Raw genomic sequence first — 18,993 nt, 5'->3', positions numbered from 1 at the left:
GCTCACACTCTCTGTGCAGAGTATGTAAGTGTGTGTGTGTCACACAGACACAGTACACACTCCACACACACCCCTCACACAGCAACACAACCTACCCTCTATCTCTCTCTCTGTCTCTCTCTCTCTCTGTCTCTCTCTCTCTCTCTCTCTCTCTCTGTCTCTCTCTCTGTCTCTCTCTCTCTGTCTCTCTCTCTCTCTGTCTCTCTCTCTCTCTCTCTGTCTCTCTCTCTCTCTGTCTCTCTCTCTCTGTCTCTGTCTCTGTCTCTCTGTCTCTCTCTCTCTCTCTCTCTCTCTCTCTCTCTCTCTCTCTCTCCCTCGTTCTCTCTCTCTGTCTCTCTCTCTCTCTCTCTCTCTGTCTCTCTCTCTCTCTGTCTCTCTCTCTCTCCCTCGTTCTCTCTCTCTGTCTCTCTCTCTCTCTCTCTCTCTCTCTCTCTCTCTCTCTCTCTCTACCTTCAGACAGACTGTGTAACCACTGAAACACTCCTGAGGGATCAACCACTGTGAGATCCTTGATCTGCTGCTGTTCTTTCCATGAGCACTATCTTCTCTGAGGCTTTGGATAAGAGCATCTGCTACATGAATAAACTAGAAATGTAAATGTCCTGACAGAGACTAGACTGCCAGCCTGCAGACTGCCAGTCTGCCTGCAGACTCTCTCTGAGATGTAGACGTATCGTCCTTTTCAATCTCTGAGGATTGACGCTGCTGAGAGGGGCTGTGTGTGTGAGTGTGTCAGTGTGTGTGTGTCAGTGTGTGTGTGTGTGTGTCAGTGAGTGTGTGTGTGTGTGGGGGGTGTCACCATAGCAACTTAAAAGTGAAGTGCCATTGTTTCTCCAGGGCACTTTGAGAAGAGAGAGCAGCTAGCTTCCTCAAGCGTGTGTGTTTGTGAGCGTGTGCGTTTCTGTGGGTGTGTGTTTGTGAGTGTGTGCACATGTGTGTGAGTGTATGCATGTGTTCATGTACCACAGGGTAGTGGTTGAAACGGTGAACTTCGTAATGGTGTCTCTGGCTCTGCTTTCCAGACTGGCATGACTAAACAATATTAGTAAGCTTTATTGGTCAAATAAATTGATATAAAGGGAAATGAATGAAGAATGTTTTTTCACTGTGTCACCTTGCTGCCCCTTGGTGGTGAAATGTTGCACTGACAGGCAAACAAACACACACATACACACACTCACAAGCACTGAGCTAACTTTTTTGCAACTTGCACAGTGAATAGCCTTGTCACTCAGCAGCTACCACACACACACACACACACACACACAGTCACACATCATACACAGTCACACACACAGTCACACACACATGCTGACACACTCTGACAAGCCAAACAGCAGGCACGCCTTGCCAGGCTATTCTGAGGAGTTTGAGATACTGACAGTGCTGTGTGCGTGTACATGTGTCAATGGATAGTGTGTGTGTGTCACCATCCTCGAAGGAGAGTAAGGAGAGGGGAGGGGGGGTGGTATCCTAATTTGCCAAGCAGGCTGAAATCTAAGACAGCACCCCCCCCCCCCCCCTCCCAACACACACACACACACTTCTCCTACATCCCCCCACATCTTCATAGACGATCTATTCTCAGACGGTTTCAGAACATCACCACACACTCGAACTCTCTAACGGGCTTCACGAGCACCACAGACAACAGGTAAGGACAACTGTCTGGAGATCACAGTGCAGACGCTGTCGCGGTTGTTTGGGAAGGTAGAGATGGGGTGGGGTAAATTGTTCAATTTATATTTGGTCTGGATCATCACTCAAACAAATCGACTGTCACGCGAGCAACATAGGCTACTATTCGAACTCGTTGAAATTGAAAATTAGCGATTCATTGATTTATTATGACGAATTTAACTATAACTGTTGCTTTAGAATAGAATGCAGTAGTTTAAGTCGACACTGTGGTTTGATTAGCCTACTGCTGTAAGAAAGAACGATATGAAAGATGCGTTGATGGTTGAAACTGGGAGACACACAAAGGTAGGCAAACATTTGTAAGTTTGTAGACTACTTGCCGTAACATAATGTATGTTTGAATGATCAATAACGGCTCTTTCAAGTTCTCTCCGGTTGACGTCGCCAGGTTCGATAGGTTCATAACTGTTCACCAGAGCCTGTTTGTGTTCACTTTCTCTGGGGGCGGGGTTAAAGGTGCAACTCAAATTTCGAGCCAATCAGATGATTATCTAGACGCAGCCATTGCAACGAAACCGTAGCACAACCCATGAATTATTGCGTTACGTTGACAAGGCGGCCCACAGACTGTAGCGTCCGGCTACACTTCGATTTATTAAAGGTAGCTGTTGCGTTTAGCTCATTTAGCCGCAAGAAGTTCTTCGGTTTGTAGCTGTTCAAACTGAATGAATTGATGTCTAGCTAAGACTTGCAGACTCACTTCAAGTGAGAGCTGCTTCTGCAGTAGCGGTGTGAATGAATGATGAGCCACGGATTTCATTGAAAGTTTGTAGAGCGTGGTGTGGGTGCGTGGTGTGTGTGTGATTATGAACAGCGTGCGAATTATTTAATGATAATCGGTGGGGTTAACTTCTTCTCCAGGGCGTAAAGTAATATTTACGGTTACAGGTAAGAACGATATAATAATGTATAGATCCCCCGACCTGTTGTTTTAACTCTTTTGGGGGGATCCAAGTCTTAATTAGGGGTGTCAAGACCCCCTTAATTCAAACCCTGAAAACCCCTTTGGTCATTTCATCCAAAACACATGCTAACCCCTTTGGTCATTTCATCCAAAACAGACATGCTAACCCCTTTGGTCATTTCATCCAAAACACACATGCTAACCCCTTTGTCATTTCATCCAAAACACACATGCTAACCCCTTTGGTCATTTGATCTGAAACACACGTGTTAACCCCTTCGGTCATTTACCCCAAAACACACATACTAACACCTTTGGATATTTTATCCAAAATACACATCCTAAACCCTTTGGTCATTTCATCCAAAACACACATGCTAACCCCTTTGGTCATTTCATCCAAAATACACATACTAACCCCTTTGGTAATTTACCCCAAAACACACATGCTAGCCCCTTTGGTCATTTTATCCATGCTGACCCCTTTGGTCATTTACCCCAAAACACACATACTAACCCCTTTGGTCATTTCATCCAAAACACACATGCTAACCCCTTTGGTCATTTCATCCAAAACACACATGCTAACCCCTTTGGTCATTTCCCCCAAAACACACATGCTAACACCTTTCGTCATTTACCCCAAAAAATACATGCTAACCCCTTTGGTCATTTACCCCAAAACACACATGCTAACCCCTTTGGTCATTTCATCCAAAACACACATGCTAACCCCTTTGGTCATTTAATCCAAAACACACATGCTAAGCCCTTTGGTCATTTCATCCAAAACACACATGCTAACCCCTTTGGTCATTTCCCCCAAAACATACATGCTAACCCCTTTGGTCATTTCATCCAAAACACACATGCAAACCCCTTCGGTCATTTACCCCAAAACACACATACTAACACCTTTGGATATTTTATCCAAAATACACATCCTAAACCCTTTGGTCATTTCATCCAAAACACACATGCTAACCCCTTTGGTCATTTCATCCAAAATACACATACTAACCCCTTTGGTAATATACCCCAAAACACACATGCTAGCCCCTTTGGTCATTTTATCCATGCTGACCCCTTTGGTCATTTCATCCAAAACACACATGCTAACCCCTTTGGTCATTTAATCCAAAACACACATACAGTGCCCTCCAAAAGTATTGGAACAGTGAGGCGAATTCCTTTATTTTTGCTGTAGACTGAAAACATTTGGGCTTGACATCAAATAATGAACGTGAGACCAGAGATCAACGTTTCAGCTTTTATTTCCAGGTATTTACATCAGGATCTGATGCACAACTAAGAAAATATCACATTTTGTTTGAATCCACCCATTTGTCATGTGAGCAAAAGTATTGGAACATATATACTTAAAACATATTTAAGTGAATAAGACTTAATATTTAGTTGCAAATCCTTTGCTTTCAATAACTGCAGCAAGTCTGTGACCCATTGACGTCACCAAACTTTTGCATTCTTCCTTTTTGATGCTTTCCCAGGCTTTCACTGCAGCCTCTTTCAGTTGTTGTTTGTTTTGTGGGGTTCCTCCCTTCAGTCTCCTCTTAAGCAGGTAAAATGCATGCTCTATAGGGTTTAAGTCTGGAGATTGACTTGGCCAGTCTAATACCTTCCATTTCTTGCCCCTGATGAACTCCTTTGTTGTTTTGGCAGTGTGTTTTGGGTCGTTATCTTGCTGCATGATGAAGGCTCTGCCAATCAGTTTGGTTGCATCTTTCCTTAAATTGGCAGACAAAATGTTTCTGTAGACTTCCGAGTTCATTTTGCTGCTGCCATCATGTGTTACATCCTCAATGAAGATTAATGAGCCCGTCCTAGAAGAAGCCATGCAAGCCCAAGCCATGACATTACCTCCACCGTGTTTCACAGATGAGCTTGTGTGTTTGGGATCATGAGCAGTTCCTTTCTTTCTCCAAACTTTAGCCTTTCCATCACTTTGGTAAAAGTTAATCTTTGTCTCATCAGTCCATAAAACTTTGTCCCAGAATTTTTGAGGTTCATCTCTGTACTTTTTGGCAAATTCCAGCCTGGCCTTCCTATTCTTCTTGCTAATGAGTGGTTTGCATCTTCTGGTGTAGCCCTTGTACTTTTGTTCATGAAGTCTTCTGCGAACAGTAGATAGTGATACCTTCACTCCTGCCATCTGGAGGTTGTTGCTGATCTCACTAACAGTTGTTTTAGGGTCTTTCTTTACAGCTCTCACAATGTTTCTGTCATCAACTGCTGATGTTTTCCTTGGTCTACCTGTTCGACGTCTGTTACTTAGTACACCAGTAGTTTTCTTCTTCTTCAGGACATTCCAAATGGTTGTACTGGCTATGGCCAATGTTTCTGCAATGGCTCTGATTGATTTTCCATCTTCTCTAAGACTCACAATTGCTTGTTTTTCACCCAAAGACAGCGCTCCGGTTTTCATGTTGTTTTCACCTCTGAATACAGTCTGCATAGACAAAACCTATCTTACCCAATCTGAACCTGAGTGTAGACATTCAGTGGTATTTATTGATTGAATAATGTATGTAATAGGACACACCTGGGCAACAAAACACACCTGTCAGTCATATGTTCCAATACTTTTGCTCACGTGACAAATGGGTGGGTTCGAACAAAAAGGTGATATTTTCTAATTTGTGCATCAGATCCTGATGTAAATACCTGGAAATAAAAGCTGAAACGTTGATCTCTGGTTTCACATTCATCGTTTGATGTCAAGCCCAAATGTTTTCAGTGTACAGCAAAAATAAAGGAATTGGCCTCACTGTTCCAATACTTTTGGAGGGCACTGTACTAACCCCTTTGGTCATTTCATCCAAAACACACATGCTGACCACATTGGTCATTTCATCCAAAACTCACATGCTAACCCCTTTGGTCATTTACCCCAAAACACACATGCTAACCCCTTTGGTCATTTCATCCAAAACACACATACTAACCCCTTTGGTCATTTCATCCAAAACACACATGCTAACCCCTTTGGTCATTTCATCCAAAACACACATGCTAACCCCTTTGTCATTTCATCCAAAACACATGCTAACCCCTTTGGTCATTTCATCCGAAACACACGTGTTAACCCCTTCGGTCATTTACCCCAAAACACACATACTAACACCTTTGGACATTTTATCCAAAATACACATCCTAAACCCTTTGGTCATTTAATCCAAAACACACATGCTAACCCCTTTGGTCATTTCATCCAAAACACACATGCTAACCCCTTTGGTCATTTCATCCAAAACACACATGCTAACCCCTTTGGTCATTTCATCCAAAACACACATGCTAACCCCCTTTGGTCATTTCATCCAAAACACACATGGTAAGCCCTTTGGTCATTTCATCCAAAACACACATGCAGTCTTAATTAGGGGGGTCAAACCCCCCCCAAGCCTCTCCCTTGATTCAAACCCTGATTATCAGAGTGCATTTTAATGCTTGTAAGAATCAAGCTAGTCTAGCCGCAAACATCTAGCTAAAGTTTGGTGCAATCACGCATGGGGATTTGACATGTATCGAACTGTACAATGTTACCAGGAAATTAAAAAAAGTCACGCAATGACAATAAATTGTATTGATCATTCCACAAAGTAACGAGCCTGGTTTGAAAATATAAGAAGTACAAAAGTAGCCTTCAGATATTTGTGTAAAAATTTTTAAGTAAAAAGTTGTCATGAAAATAAACAGTGAACAAATCAAATCAAATTTATTTGTATAGCCCTTTTTACACGCAAGCATGTCACAGAGGGCTTCACATGCGCCCATAGAACTGCCCCTCAACCAACCTAAACCCTCAAGGAAGACAAGGAAAAACTCCCAGAAAAACTCCCACCGGGAGAAAAAATGGAAGAAACCTTGGGAGGAGCAATTCAGAGAGGGATCCCCTCCTCCAGAGACGGTTGGTAAGAGAGAGGAGCAGAACACAAGCTAAACATAGTCATACAGTGTCAATGGGTTTTGAAACACCAAAATCCATTGTTCGGCTTTATAGACGTTGGATGGGACCGGGAAACTCGCTGTTGGCCGTCATGGAGACTGGATTCCGGGTGACGACCTGGTTCAGCGTTGGCAGACCGACGACCAAGCAGGTCCTGACAGCTCAAACCCCCCACACCACAGGGAATGTGTGGGGGGGGGACAGAGAGGAGAGCAGGGATTAGAGAATGCCAGGAGCAGCTAACAGTTACAGTCAAAATAGAATGAGATCCCCACCGGTCAAGTGTGGACTAGTGCAGCAATTTAACAGAGCAAAAAGGGTATTTGATGCAGCCCCACACACCAAAACAACGACAGCCCCCCTCAGTTGGAACATGAAATCTGTTCCAGGGGAAAGAACTCTAAAGTAGGTTATACTTATACGAATAAGGATGAAAACAGCCAGTCCCCCGTTGTCTCCAACTAGTAATAAAAACTATAACAGTAACAATATACAGCAACGGAACTATAATAATAATAATACTAACAATATACAGTAACAGGTTTACTTTATTTGTAACATCTAGCTGGGCAATGTGAACATAAGCTATAATTAAAATTTAAAAGTTACATGTGATACACACATAGGCAAGCACACATCCCAGGTTTACATAGAAAGTACACACATACTTCCCTTTAACAATCATAGAATTGACTAAACAAGAACGTTTTTAATCTAGTTTTAAATGTCGAGACAGTATCAGCTTCCTTAATTGAGATGGGTAATTTGTTCCAAAGAAGAGGTGCTCTATATGAGAACGCCCTACCTCCAGCAGTTTTTTTCTTAACTTTGGGTATTACCAGATAGCCGGCATTTTGAGATCTTAGAGACCTTGCGGGGCAATAGGGTGCAAGGAGACCGGAGAGGTACAGTGGTGCCAATCCATGCAGAGATTTGTAAGTTAGTAGTAGAACTTTGAAATCAGCTCTGGCTTGGATAGGGAGCCAGTGTAAAGAGGTAAGAGTCGATGTTATATGATCAAACTTTCTAGTTTTAGTCAATAGTCTAGCAGCAGCATTTTGCACCCGCTGTAAGTTTTTTAGGTAGGTAATTGGGAGGCCAGAGAACAACACATTGCAGTAGTCCAATCGGGACGTAACAAAAGCATGTATTAGTTTTTCAGCATCATCCTTTGAGAGGAATTTTCGTATTTTGGCAATATTACGTAGATGGAAAAATGCTGTTCTGGTGATTTGCTTAATATGGTACTCAAACGAAAGGTCTGGGTCCATTGTGACTCCCAGATTTTTTACCAGCTGGCTTTGAGATACTTTGACGCCGTCTAAGTCTAAGGTTAGATGGGATAAATTATTTCGGTGTTTTTTCGGACCAAAAATTTGAACCTCGGTTTTATCCGAATTAAGAAGAAGGAAATTTGCAGTCATCCAAGTTTTCAACCCGGAAACACAGGTTTCCATAGCATGTGGAAATTCTCCCGGCTTTATAGACATGTATAGCTGAGTATCATCTGCATAGCAGTGAAAATCTACCCCAAAACTTCTAATTATGTTTCCTAAAGGCAACATATAGAGTGAAAATAACAGAGGGCCTAAAACTGAACCCTGTGGTACTCCGTATTTTACAATGGAGCTCCTGGATGAGCAACCATCATAGTGGACATATTGTGATCTATCAGATAGATACGATCTGAACCACTGAAGTGAAGTACCAGAAATCCCAACATAGTTCTCCATACGTTCCAGGAGAATCTCATGATCTACAGTGTCAAAAGCTGCACTTAGGTCTAGAAGAACAAGGACAGAGCTAAAGCCCGCGTCAGAGGCTAATAATAGATCATTGACTACCTTGGCTAATGCAGTTTCAGTGCTGTGGTGAAGACGAAATCCAGACTGGAGAGGTTCATAGAGCTGATTTGAGGAGAGGTGCTCAGTGAGCTGTTTTGCCACAGCTTTTTCCAAAATTTTGGAGAGAGATGGCAAATTTGAAATGGGCCTGTAATTGCTAAGACAACCTGGATCCAGGTTTGTTTTTTTAAGAAGGGGCTTGATAATAGCTTGTTTGAAATCGTCAGGGACTTGTCCAGTTACAAGAGATTCATTAATAATACTAAGCATGGGCGGTCCAATAATATGGAGAAGTTCCCTACAAAGTTTGGCAGGGAGGGGATCGAGAAGGCAGCTAGTGGGTTTCGAGGAATCTATCAGCTTGATGAATGCTTCCATAGAAATAGGGTTAAAGTGAGTGAGAGTCTCAACATGCAGAATGCTGGGTACAGAGGGAAAATCAGTGTTGATGGCCACTCCTCCAGGACTAGTCTGTAGTTTGTCCCTTATTGCATAGATTTTTTGGTCAAAGAAATCTAAGAAATCATTGGGAGAGAGATCTGAACTAACACAGAGTGTACTTTTCTTAGTGAGTTTTGCAACAGTATCAAATAGGAACTTAGTGTTGTGTTTGTTCTTACTAATCAACTTAGAGAAATATTCTGATCTGGACCTGATGAGGACTTGCTTGTACTCTATTTGGCTGTCCTTCCAGGCCAGGCGGAAAACCTCCAATTTAGTGGTACGCCACTTACGCTCTAATTTTCTAGTGGACCTCTTGAGAGTGCGGGTTTCCTCTGAATACCATGGAGCCAGTTTCTTGTCTATTATTTTCCTTGGTTTGAGTGGAGCAACAGAATCTAGGGATTGCTGAAGAACCAAATTCAGATCCCTTGTTTTAGCATTTAATGATTTATTCGGGACATCAAGTGCTTCTAGTGCAGCGGGTAGAATACTAGCCAGTTCCAGAGCTGTATTTGGGGTTAAGCAGCGGCTAATAGAAATATTCTGGGTGCCTCCAAGGCTCTGGCAGAGATCCATTTTAAAGGTTACCAGGCAGTGGTCTGATAATATAGGATTGTGGGTATGAACAATGACATCACTAATCTTGATTCCCCGCGTGAGAACTAAATCCAATGTATGCGAGTGAAGATGGGTAGGTTTAGAAACCACCTGAGTGAGACCTGTGGAATCCATAAGAGCAGTAAAGGCCTTACTTAGAGGATCTTTTGGGTCATCGACATGAATGTTAAAATCACCCATAATTAAGATATTGTCAGTGTATGTCACAAGATCAGCACTAAAATCAGCAAATTCCTCAAGGAAGAGGGAGTATGGGCCAGGGGGCCGGTATAGAGTAACTATACAAAACGAAGGAGGGGGGGCAACAGTAGTAGAATTAGTCCTTTTTAAAGTAGTTGGTGGTTTCATACAAATTATCTCAAATGATTTAAAGGTATTGACAGATTTTAGGCTGAGGTTGAAGCTAGCTTTATATAACATAGCAACACCACCACCTTTCTTTGAAACACGAGGGATGTGTGAATACGCAAAATCAGGAGGCAAAGCTTCATTCAGGGGGAAATATTCATCAGGTTTTAGCCAGGTTTCGGTGAAACCAATCAGGTCCAGGCTGCAGTCAGACATCAGATCATTAATCAAAACGGCCTTTGTGGATAGAGATCTGATGTTTAGGAGCCCAACATTCCAGTATGGGTTTTTGGCAGCTTTAGACGTAGATAATACTTCTGAAAAGGTGGCACTGTTATCAAGAAACTGAGTTGGAAGAGCAACGGGTGAGCAAGGCTGAATATATATTAAATTGGTATAATTCCTAATAATTGAGGGCCGGAATTTGGAAAAAGGGCGGGGGGCCGACACCGTCTCAATGGGAAAAACAACATCAGCAACCACCCTGGCTACACTACAAGCTGAGCTATCGGGGCCCCAACAGCTCACAGCATGCCTATCAACATACCTATCAGACTCTCTAAGAGACTGTAGCCCGGCTTGTTCTAGTGAGTGTCAGGTCTGCTTTAGAATAGCTTCAATATTCCTAGACAAAAGAAAAGCACCTCTCCAGCTAGGATGGAGCCCGTCACTTTTCAACAAGCCAGGTTTGGCCCAGAAACGAGACCAATTATCTACAAATCCTAAACCCTGTTCTGAGCAAAAGCGAGCCAACCAGCGGTTGAGAGAGACAAGCCTGCTGTAGATCTCGTCAGTCCCCCTAGCAGGTAGTGGGCCAGAGACTATTACTCGATGCCGACTCATCTTTTGAGCAAGGTCACATGCCCGAGCAATATTAACCTTCGTGACCTCTGACTGCCTCAGCCTAACATCATTGGTGCCGACATGAATGACAATATTCTCATACCTATCATCAGTGCGTGCGCCATGTGCCTTAGCTTGGGCATTTGCCTTAGCCCTAGTGCTAGCCAGCACCCTAAGATTAGCTTCTATGTCGGTAGCTCTGGCCCCAGGTACACAGTAAACTGTCGCTGGTCCCTCCAATCTAATGTTACGAGTGATGGAGTCACCGATCACTAACGTCTGCGGAGTCCCACTCCCACCATGCTGCAAAGGTGAAACCGGTGGGGCTAAACTTGAGTCCTCACTCACGCTAGGACTCCCTGTTTGTGATGTTGCGCCAGTCGCATCTAAAGTTACTAGCATACGTTCTTCCTCAAGCGACTGAACGCGACTCTCTAATAGAGTCAACTTTTCGAACAAAATGACACATGTAGGACAATGTGAGTGGGTGTGAGACATTATAATTAACTTACGTTAATAGTTTATGCCAGCCAAGATAATTCGTCAGAACGTTGAATTGGCTAGTTCAACAGGAACAGTAGCGTCGAGCTCCAAGGAAAAAAGCCGTGCCGAGTAAACAAACGACGATGCCCGTGGTTCCGGATTTGGAAAAGCAAACAAGTACAAGAACAAAGTACTGATACCACACATTAGGCCTACAGTAATGATGTCTTTGTGCTGTCTGCAATCAGTTGAGCTTGCATATTTGTCAGTGTCGATCGGATTACCTTATTATTACATACTGATCAGTGAAACGTTAACTTAATTTGACCAGTTGAGTGTCTTTTTCAGTATATATAAGTATTGATCAGTTCTACAAGTATTTATCAGTTGAATAGATGAGCATTGATCAGTTCTACAAGTATTTATCAGTTGAATGTACCGAACAGCAAATGCCATCTTGATCAGTTGACCGTATTTATATTTATTTAATCAGTTTAGCACATTGCCTGGTGTCCTCTTCAGACAGTCCATCCTCGGGAAGCCCACCATGCCACCAGAGGAGCAGCCTCGCCAGAGGAAGAAATCCTCCAAGAAATCTAAGTCCAAGAAGGGGAAAGGGAATGCCAGTGGCTCTCTCGACCGCCTCAGGGGCTCCTTCGATGGGCAGGAGGATCTACCCGTGCCCCTGGTCCCGGCTCCGGCCTCCAGGAAGCCGGTGAAGGAGGAGGCGAAGCCAGCGGAGGAGTCCTCGGTAGCGATCTGCCTGCAGGTGGTGTTCCCCTACCTGCTGGCTGGGATGGGCATGGTGATGGCGGGCATGGTGCTGGACAGTGTGCAGGTGAGTCCGCTGGGGGGTGGGACAGGTGAGGAGAGGAGCGAGGGTGAGGAATAGAGAGAGGATGACAGATGGACTGTGAAGGATGGAGTGGGGATGATGTAGGATGAAGGGTAGTGGGGATGATGATTGGTGTGAGGATGAGGGATGGAAGATGTGGGATGGAGGCAGGATGAGGGATAGTGAGGATGAGGGCTGGGATGAGGGTGGGATGCTGACAGATGTGTGGAGGAAACATGTTACATGTCTGTCACTTAGGGTGACCAGACGTCCTCTGTTACCCGGACATGTCCTCTTTTAGAGACCTAAAAAATTTGTCCGGAAGGGATTCCAAAATTGTCCGGGATTTTGCCTCGTCGGATATTTGTGTTTCTCTGGGTCTTTCACAAACTGGTTATTACGCCCTTACAAGTTTTGGAAAGGGCATCTCCCTTATGTTCCACCTTCCTGCGCTGAATGTAGAGAGAACTGTCATTTTGATCAGATAGTGCGGCATGCAATACACGACCAGCACCCCCCCCCTCCCCTCGATGCAATGAAGTGTCCTCTTTTTCACAAACTCAAACCTGGTCACCCTACTGTCACACAACTGAAGCTTCTTGGTTACGTGGACCAATAATGATGGAAAATCATTCAATTGGTTTCAAGCGAGTCAGGAAGGTGGGCCAGGAGGGAGTTCTCCCTCCTTCTCACTCTGCATCCTCACCATCTCCTTCCTCATTGGCTTTCTTTGTGCTCTCTCTCTCCCTCTCTCCCCCCCTCTCTCCCTCCCTCTCTCCCTCCCTCTCTCTCTCTCTCCCTCTCACTCCCCTCTCTCTATCCCTCTCACTCTATCCCTACCTCTCTCTCTTTCTCCTCTCTTTCCACCTTGTTTTCCATCCTGTCGGGTCTGTTCTCAGCCTCTGTGTCAGAGAGCATCTCAGTCATGTGTTTTTGACAGGTGCTGTTAAAACAGGGGGAGGGTTACTAGTTGCTAGCCTAGCCATCAGCAACGGTAGTGCTATTGTTAACCCCTAAGATAACTAGCATCAGAAGCTAGCTGCTACTCCAGCCATCGGCTGCAGTTGTCCTATCTTTAGCATCAGAAGCTAGCTGCATGCTTAGCCATCTTTTACAAAAGCCAGTAGCTAGCTGTTAGCTTAGCTATCAGCTACCGCAGTCCTACGCTTAGCATTAATCGCTAGCTAGCTGCTAGCCATGGTGGTGACTCATCTGGAGCTACAGCTCTGCTACCAGAGGAGGAAGCTACGTGGCGTTTCCTGTCAGCTGACACGCTTCCCGCACGACTTCCTGCCGGAGAGCGCCTGGAGTGTGGCCGCCCAGGTGCTGCTGCCCTACCTGGTGTGTGGCATGGGCATGGTGTCAGCGGGCATCGTCATGGATACAGTAAAAGTACATACGTCCTGTGCTGTGTTTTATGAGTTGAAGGTTTGTGGGGGGGGTGTGTGAGGGGTATTGTGTTTATGTGGATGTATGTGTCAGTGTGTGTCAGTGTCTATATTGGTTATGCTAAACCCAGTGTCTATTTTGGTTTTGTGAGTAGAGAGGGAGAGAGAAAAGAAGAGGGATTTATAAATATCCCTGTGTGACCATTTCTAAATGTGTGTTTGAACCGGCTGGAGAGAGGCAGGGAGGGAGAGAGGCAGGGCTGGAGAGGCAGGGCTGGAGAGAGGCAGGGCTGGAGAGAGGCAGGACTGGAGAGAGGCAGGGCTGCAGAGAGGCAGGGCTGGAGAGAGGCAGGGCTGGAGAGAGGCAGGGCTGGAAAGGGGCAGGGCTGGAGAGAGGCAGGGAGGGAGAGAGGTACACTCTCTAATTCTATTTCTGTGTTTGTCTTGGCATGTGTGTTTGTGTGTGTTTTCCAGCACTGGGAGGTGTTCAAGGTGATCACAGAGGTGTTCATCCTGGTTCCTGCTCTGGTGGGGCTGAAGGGGAACCTGGAGATGACCCTGGCTGCACGCCTCTCCACTGCTGTGAGTCACTCCTCCTCCTCTCCCTCCTCCTCCTCCTCTCCCTCCTACTCTCCCGCCTCCTCTCCCTCCTACTCTCTCTCCTCCTCTCCCTCCTCCTCTCCCTCTCCCTCCTACTCTCCCTCCTCCTCTCCCTCCTACTCTCTCTCCTCCTCTCCCTCCTCCTCTCCCTCCTCCTCTCCCTCCTCGTCTCCCTCCTCCTCTCCCTCCTACTCTCCCTCCTCCTCTCCCTCCTCCTCTCCCTCCTCTCCCTCCTCCTCTCCCTCCTCCTCCTCCTCCTCTCCCTCCTCCTCTCCCTCCTCCTCTCCTACTCATCCTCCTTCGTCACCATCTCTGTGTGTGTGTGTGTGTCTGTGTGCTTGTGTGTGTGTGTGCTTGTGTGTGTGTGTGTACTTGTGTTCCAGTCTAATACTGGCCAGCTAGATGACCCAGGCCAGCAGTGGGTTCTGGTGAGCAGCAACCTGGCTCTGATCCAAGTGCAGGCCACGGTGGTGGGCTTCCTGGCGGCGCTGGCGGCGGTGGTGCTGGGGGCGGTGTCCAGGGGAGGGGTGGATCTGGAGCAGGCGGCCGTGCTCTGTGCCAGCAGCATCGTCACCGCCTTCGTAGCAGCGCTCTCTCTCGGTACGGGGGGGGGGGAGGTTCACAAGCAGTCACACGGGCGACACCTGGGCACATACACTCACACATATGCACACTCATGAAGGCTGTCTGTCTGTGTGACCCCCTCTCCTCCTCCTCCAGGCCTGGTGATGATTGGTGTGATCCTGGGCTCCAGGAAGGTGGGCATCAACCCCGACAACGTGGCCACGCCCATCGCCGCCAGTCTCGGTGACCTCATCACCTTGTCTCTGCTGGCCGCTGTCAGCTCCACACTGTTCCAGTATAGAGGTTAGTGTGTCAGCGCCACACTGTTCCAGTATAGAGGTTAGTGTGTCAGCGCCACACTGTTCCAGTATAGAGGTTAGTGTGTCAGCGCCACACTGTTCCAGTATAGAGGTTAGTGTGTCAGCGCCACACTGTTCCAGTATAGAGGTTAGTGTGTCAGCGCCACACTGTTCCAGTATAGAGGTTAGTGTTTCAGCTCCTCACTGTTCCAGTATAGAGGTTAGTGTTTCAGCTCCTCACTGTTCCAGTATAGAGGTTAGTGTTTCAGCTCCTCACTGTTCCAGTATAGAGGTTAGTGTTTCAGCTCCTCACTGTTCCAGTATAGAGGTTAGTGTTTCAGCTCCTCACTGTTCCAGTATAGAGGTTAGTGTTTCAGCTCCTCACTGTTCCAGTATAGAGGTTAGTGTTTCAGCTCCTCACTGTTCCAGTATAGAGGTTAGTGTTTCAGCTCCTCACTGTTCCAGTATAGAGGTTAGTGTGTGTGTGTGTATAACCCAGCCTCTCTGCGCCCAGGTGTGTGGTACCTGTCTCCCCTGGTGTGCGTCTTGTTCTTGGCGATGCTGCCAGTCTGGGTGAAGCTGGCCAAACGCAGCTCTCAGATCACAGAGGTGCTGCGGTCAGGCTGGCAGCCTGTCATAGTGGCCATGTCTATCAGCAGGTAGGTACACACACACATGCATGCATTCACACATGCAATCACACACTCACGGTCACATCAAATCCATAAACTAAGATGTAAATCTACATCGACACACTCTGTCAACACTATATCTACACATACACACAGTGAAACAGATCACAGTGGTTAACAGCCTCTATCTCTGTTTCTACCTCTATCTCCTTGTGTGTGTGTGTCTCTCTCTCTCTCTCTGCCTCTCTCTATCTCTCTCTCTCTCTGCCTCTGCAGCTTTGGTGGTCTGATCCTGGACCAGACAGTGAGTGACCCTAAGTTTGTGGGCATGGCTGTCTTCACCCCGGTCATCAACGGTGAGCGTGCCAGCTCTCTCTCTGTCTCTCTCTCTGCCTCTCTCTCTCGGTCTCTCTCTCTGTCTCTCTCTCTCAGCTCATCCTTTAAACAGGACCCTAACACTTGTGTTTAGTGTGTAACATTTAGTAAAAAGCAGTTTTTGTTACTGTAGGCTGGCATGGCTGGGGAAATGGCTCTTTCCAGATATCAGTCGGAAGGACCTAACCATTCTGAACCATTATTTTTAGATACGGTTGTGAGTGTGAAAGGAACTCAGTGCTTCATAGCTTCATCAATACAGTTTTATTTTGTTATTTTTTTTTATATAGAGGTTTAAAACGTCAAAACAAAAATCCTTAACATTATGAAACGTAATTGTTCTTAAAATGTTTCTGAACCACTTGGTGGCAGTAGAGGTTTAGTGTGTGTGTGTGTCTAACCTAGTGTGTTCTGTGTGTGTGTGTGTTTTGTCCTTGTCTCTGCAGGTGTGTGTGTTACCCAGTGTGTTTGGTATTGAAAACACATGAGTGTGACTTCTGGGGGAGAGGAAGAGGGAGAAGGAGAGAGGGGGAGAGGGAGGGAGAAAGGCTGGTGTTGTGTGTGTCTGGTTCAGCTTTCTTTAATAAGCATGAGGTGTTTATAGGCAGCAACAGGCATTACTCTACGTGGTATGACATGGTTTAATGGCAGCATACTCAAGAAGTTTACCCACTTCTCTTTTTCCACCTCTCTCTCTCGCCTTCTTTCCACCTCTCTCTCTCGCCCTCTTTCTCCCCTCTCTCTTGCATCTGTTTCTATTTGTATATCTGCACTTGTTCTACTCCTTCCCTCTCTCTCCCTCACCCTGTCATCTCCTTTCTCTCTTAACCCCTCCTTTCTCTAAATAAATCTTACCCTCTCCCCCTTATATCCCTGCCTTTTCTCCCCTCTCTCTCTCCTCACCCCTTCTGCCCCCCTCTCCCTGTCTCCCCAGGGGTGGGGGGGAACCTGGTAGCTATCCAGGCCAGCCGGATCTCTACCTACCTGCACTACTGGAGTCTACCTGGAGTCCTGCCTTACAGCATGAGGCAGCACTGGCCCAGCCCCTTTATCACCTTCCTGTCCCCAGGTAACTAACAGGCCCAACCCAGCACCTGTCCTTAGGTAACTAACAGGCCCAACCCAGCACCTGTCCTTAGGTAACTAACAGGCCCAACCCAGCACCTGTCCTTAGGTAACTAACAGGCCCAACCCAGCACCTGTCCTTAGGTAACTAACAGGCCCAACCCAGCACCTGTCCCCAGGTAAGATACAGGCCCCTTCATCACCTTCCTGTTTCCAGGTGTGAACTCCAAGTCGGCGCGTGTCCTCTTCCTATTGGTGATTCCGGGTCACCTGGTGTTCCTCTACGCCATCTCTCTGCTCCAGGGAGGACACATAACCATCTCAGTGTTTTTCACCTGCTGCTACCTCTGTGCTGCCCTGCTGCAGGTACGGAGTTCAAACCAAACAACCCCTATCTAGCGTCTTTACTGTGTTCTTCACATGCTTCCACGTGTGCTGCAGGGAAAGAGTATAAATCTAACAGCAGGGTAAGAGTACAATCTCCATCAATGTGGCCCAATGTGCAACCCTGCTACAGGTTAGGGAGTATAAATCAAACTTAACCATAAACGAGATAGAAAACCCCCCATCACTAAGGCCCGCCCCCCCCGTCACCAAGGCCCGCCCCCCCTGTCACCGAGGCCCGTCACCAAGGCCCGCCCCTCCTGTCACCAAGGCCCGCCCCTCCTGTCACCAAGACCCGCCCCTCCTGTCACCAAGACCCGCCCCCCCTGTCACCAAGGCCCGCCCCTCCTGTCACCAAGGCCTGTCTCCAGCTCTGTCCATCCAATGTCTGTCACCCCACATGATGGATAGTCTGTTGCGATTGGCTGACTCTGCTGTCCGTCACCTTCCCAGGTGGGCATCCTGCTGTACTTGGCTGACCTCATCGTGCGTCTGATGTGGAGGCGGAGCCTGGACCCGGACAACTTCTCCATCCCCTACCTGACGGCGCTGGGCGACCTGCTGGGCACCGGCTTCCTGGCCCTCTGCTTCCGCTCTGTCTCATTGGTCCAGGATCTGGAACCCTAACTGGCACTGCCTCACCTAGAGACCTGGAGCTGAACACTGATTGGCTGATTTTCTTTTTGCATAATTGTCTCCTGGCAGGTTATGCACCTGTGTCGCCACCCGTCTCTGGGGAGCAGGTGAACTGCTCCCCACCAGGTTTCTGACTTTTTTTGGGGGGGGAGACTTTTTTGTTTAGTTGTTTGAGGGTTCAGGTTTTATTTATTTGACAACTCACCTGAAGACTGTTAAACCTGGGGACATGTGACTGGATCAGCTGTTACACCTGGAGATTGTTACAGCTGTTCTCCTCAGAATGTTTAAAAAGAAAGCACAGATGATGGTGCCACCTTGTTCTGATGACGTGTGTATTTGTGTGGGTGTATTACTACATGCACATGAGTGTGTGGACTAACAGCCTGTGTTTGAGATCTAGCAGGCATCAACACACACTGCATTAAACTCTCTCCTTCTTTATCCCTCTCCATCTTTCTTTCTCCTCTTCTCTGTCTCTCTCCATCTCCATCCAAGATGAATATGTCTCAGAAGCACGGTAACACTACACCACCCGTGACTGGATCAAAACCTGTTTATAACACTTAATGAACTAAGTGGGCTACCTCTGTACCTAATAAATCACTGGCTGGAACTGGAATATTTCTGGGTGAATTACATCTGTGTAGGACTTCCGGTGTTGTGGAAGGCTGAGCAGATTAAGCTGTGAGGGTGTGGAGTGAGTCTTCTGCCTTCTAGTGGCCTGGAGGAGACAGGCAGGGTTGTACACTTGGCCGACGTTCGCCCGGGATCGAACACGCCATCTCGGACTACCCGAGTGCGAACACTACCAACATAACGCAGTGAGGGAGGGATTCATACTAAAAGCTAGTTAGACAATGACATCACCATGTGGCAATCTGGATTTCAAGGGACCAGACAAAATTGTGTATATACAGTGTATATATATATATACCATATATACTGTGTGTATCTCATATCTAGATGGGTGTGTATGTGAGTATATATATAAATGACTACAGGTGTGTGTAACCTGTAAGGGCTAGTTCATCACACTGCTGAATGTCACAGAAAACTCCGG

The 18,993-nt window shown here is 46.4% G+C and overlaps 1 protein-coding gene across 1 annotated transcript; it reads left to right on the top strand.

The window, feature by feature from the left end:
- The first annotated feature begins 1,544 nt into the window (after positions 1–1,544).
- On the top strand, positions 1,545–18,546 carry LOC124464182 (solute carrier family 41 member 1). The gene is made up of 10 exons (XM_047016133.1): positions 1,545–1,654; positions 11,675–11,990; positions 13,850–13,957; positions 14,359–14,575; positions 14,696–14,842; positions 15,353–15,497; positions 15,747–15,826; positions 16,780–16,914; positions 17,128–17,276; positions 17,748–18,546. The coding sequence occupies exons 2-10, from the start codon at positions 11,700–11,702 to the stop codon at positions 17,919–17,921; spliced, it is 1,446 nt and encodes a 481-aa protein (XP_046872089.1). The 5' UTR covers positions 1,545–1,654; positions 11,675–11,699; the 3' UTR covers positions 17,922–18,546.
- Positions 18,547–18,993: the final 447 nt, after the last annotated feature.

The sequence above is a fragment of the Hypomesus transpacificus genome, unplaced genomic scaffold (assembly GCF_021917145.1).
Source record: "Hypomesus transpacificus isolate Combined female unplaced genomic scaffold, fHypTra1 scaffold_314, whole genome shotgun sequence".
Taxonomy (NCBI): Eukaryota; Metazoa; Chordata; class Actinopteri; order Osmeriformes; family Osmeridae; genus Hypomesus; species Hypomesus transpacificus.
Note: the sequence above shows the minus strand (reverse complement) of the source record. Positions and strands in the feature narration are given on the sequence as shown.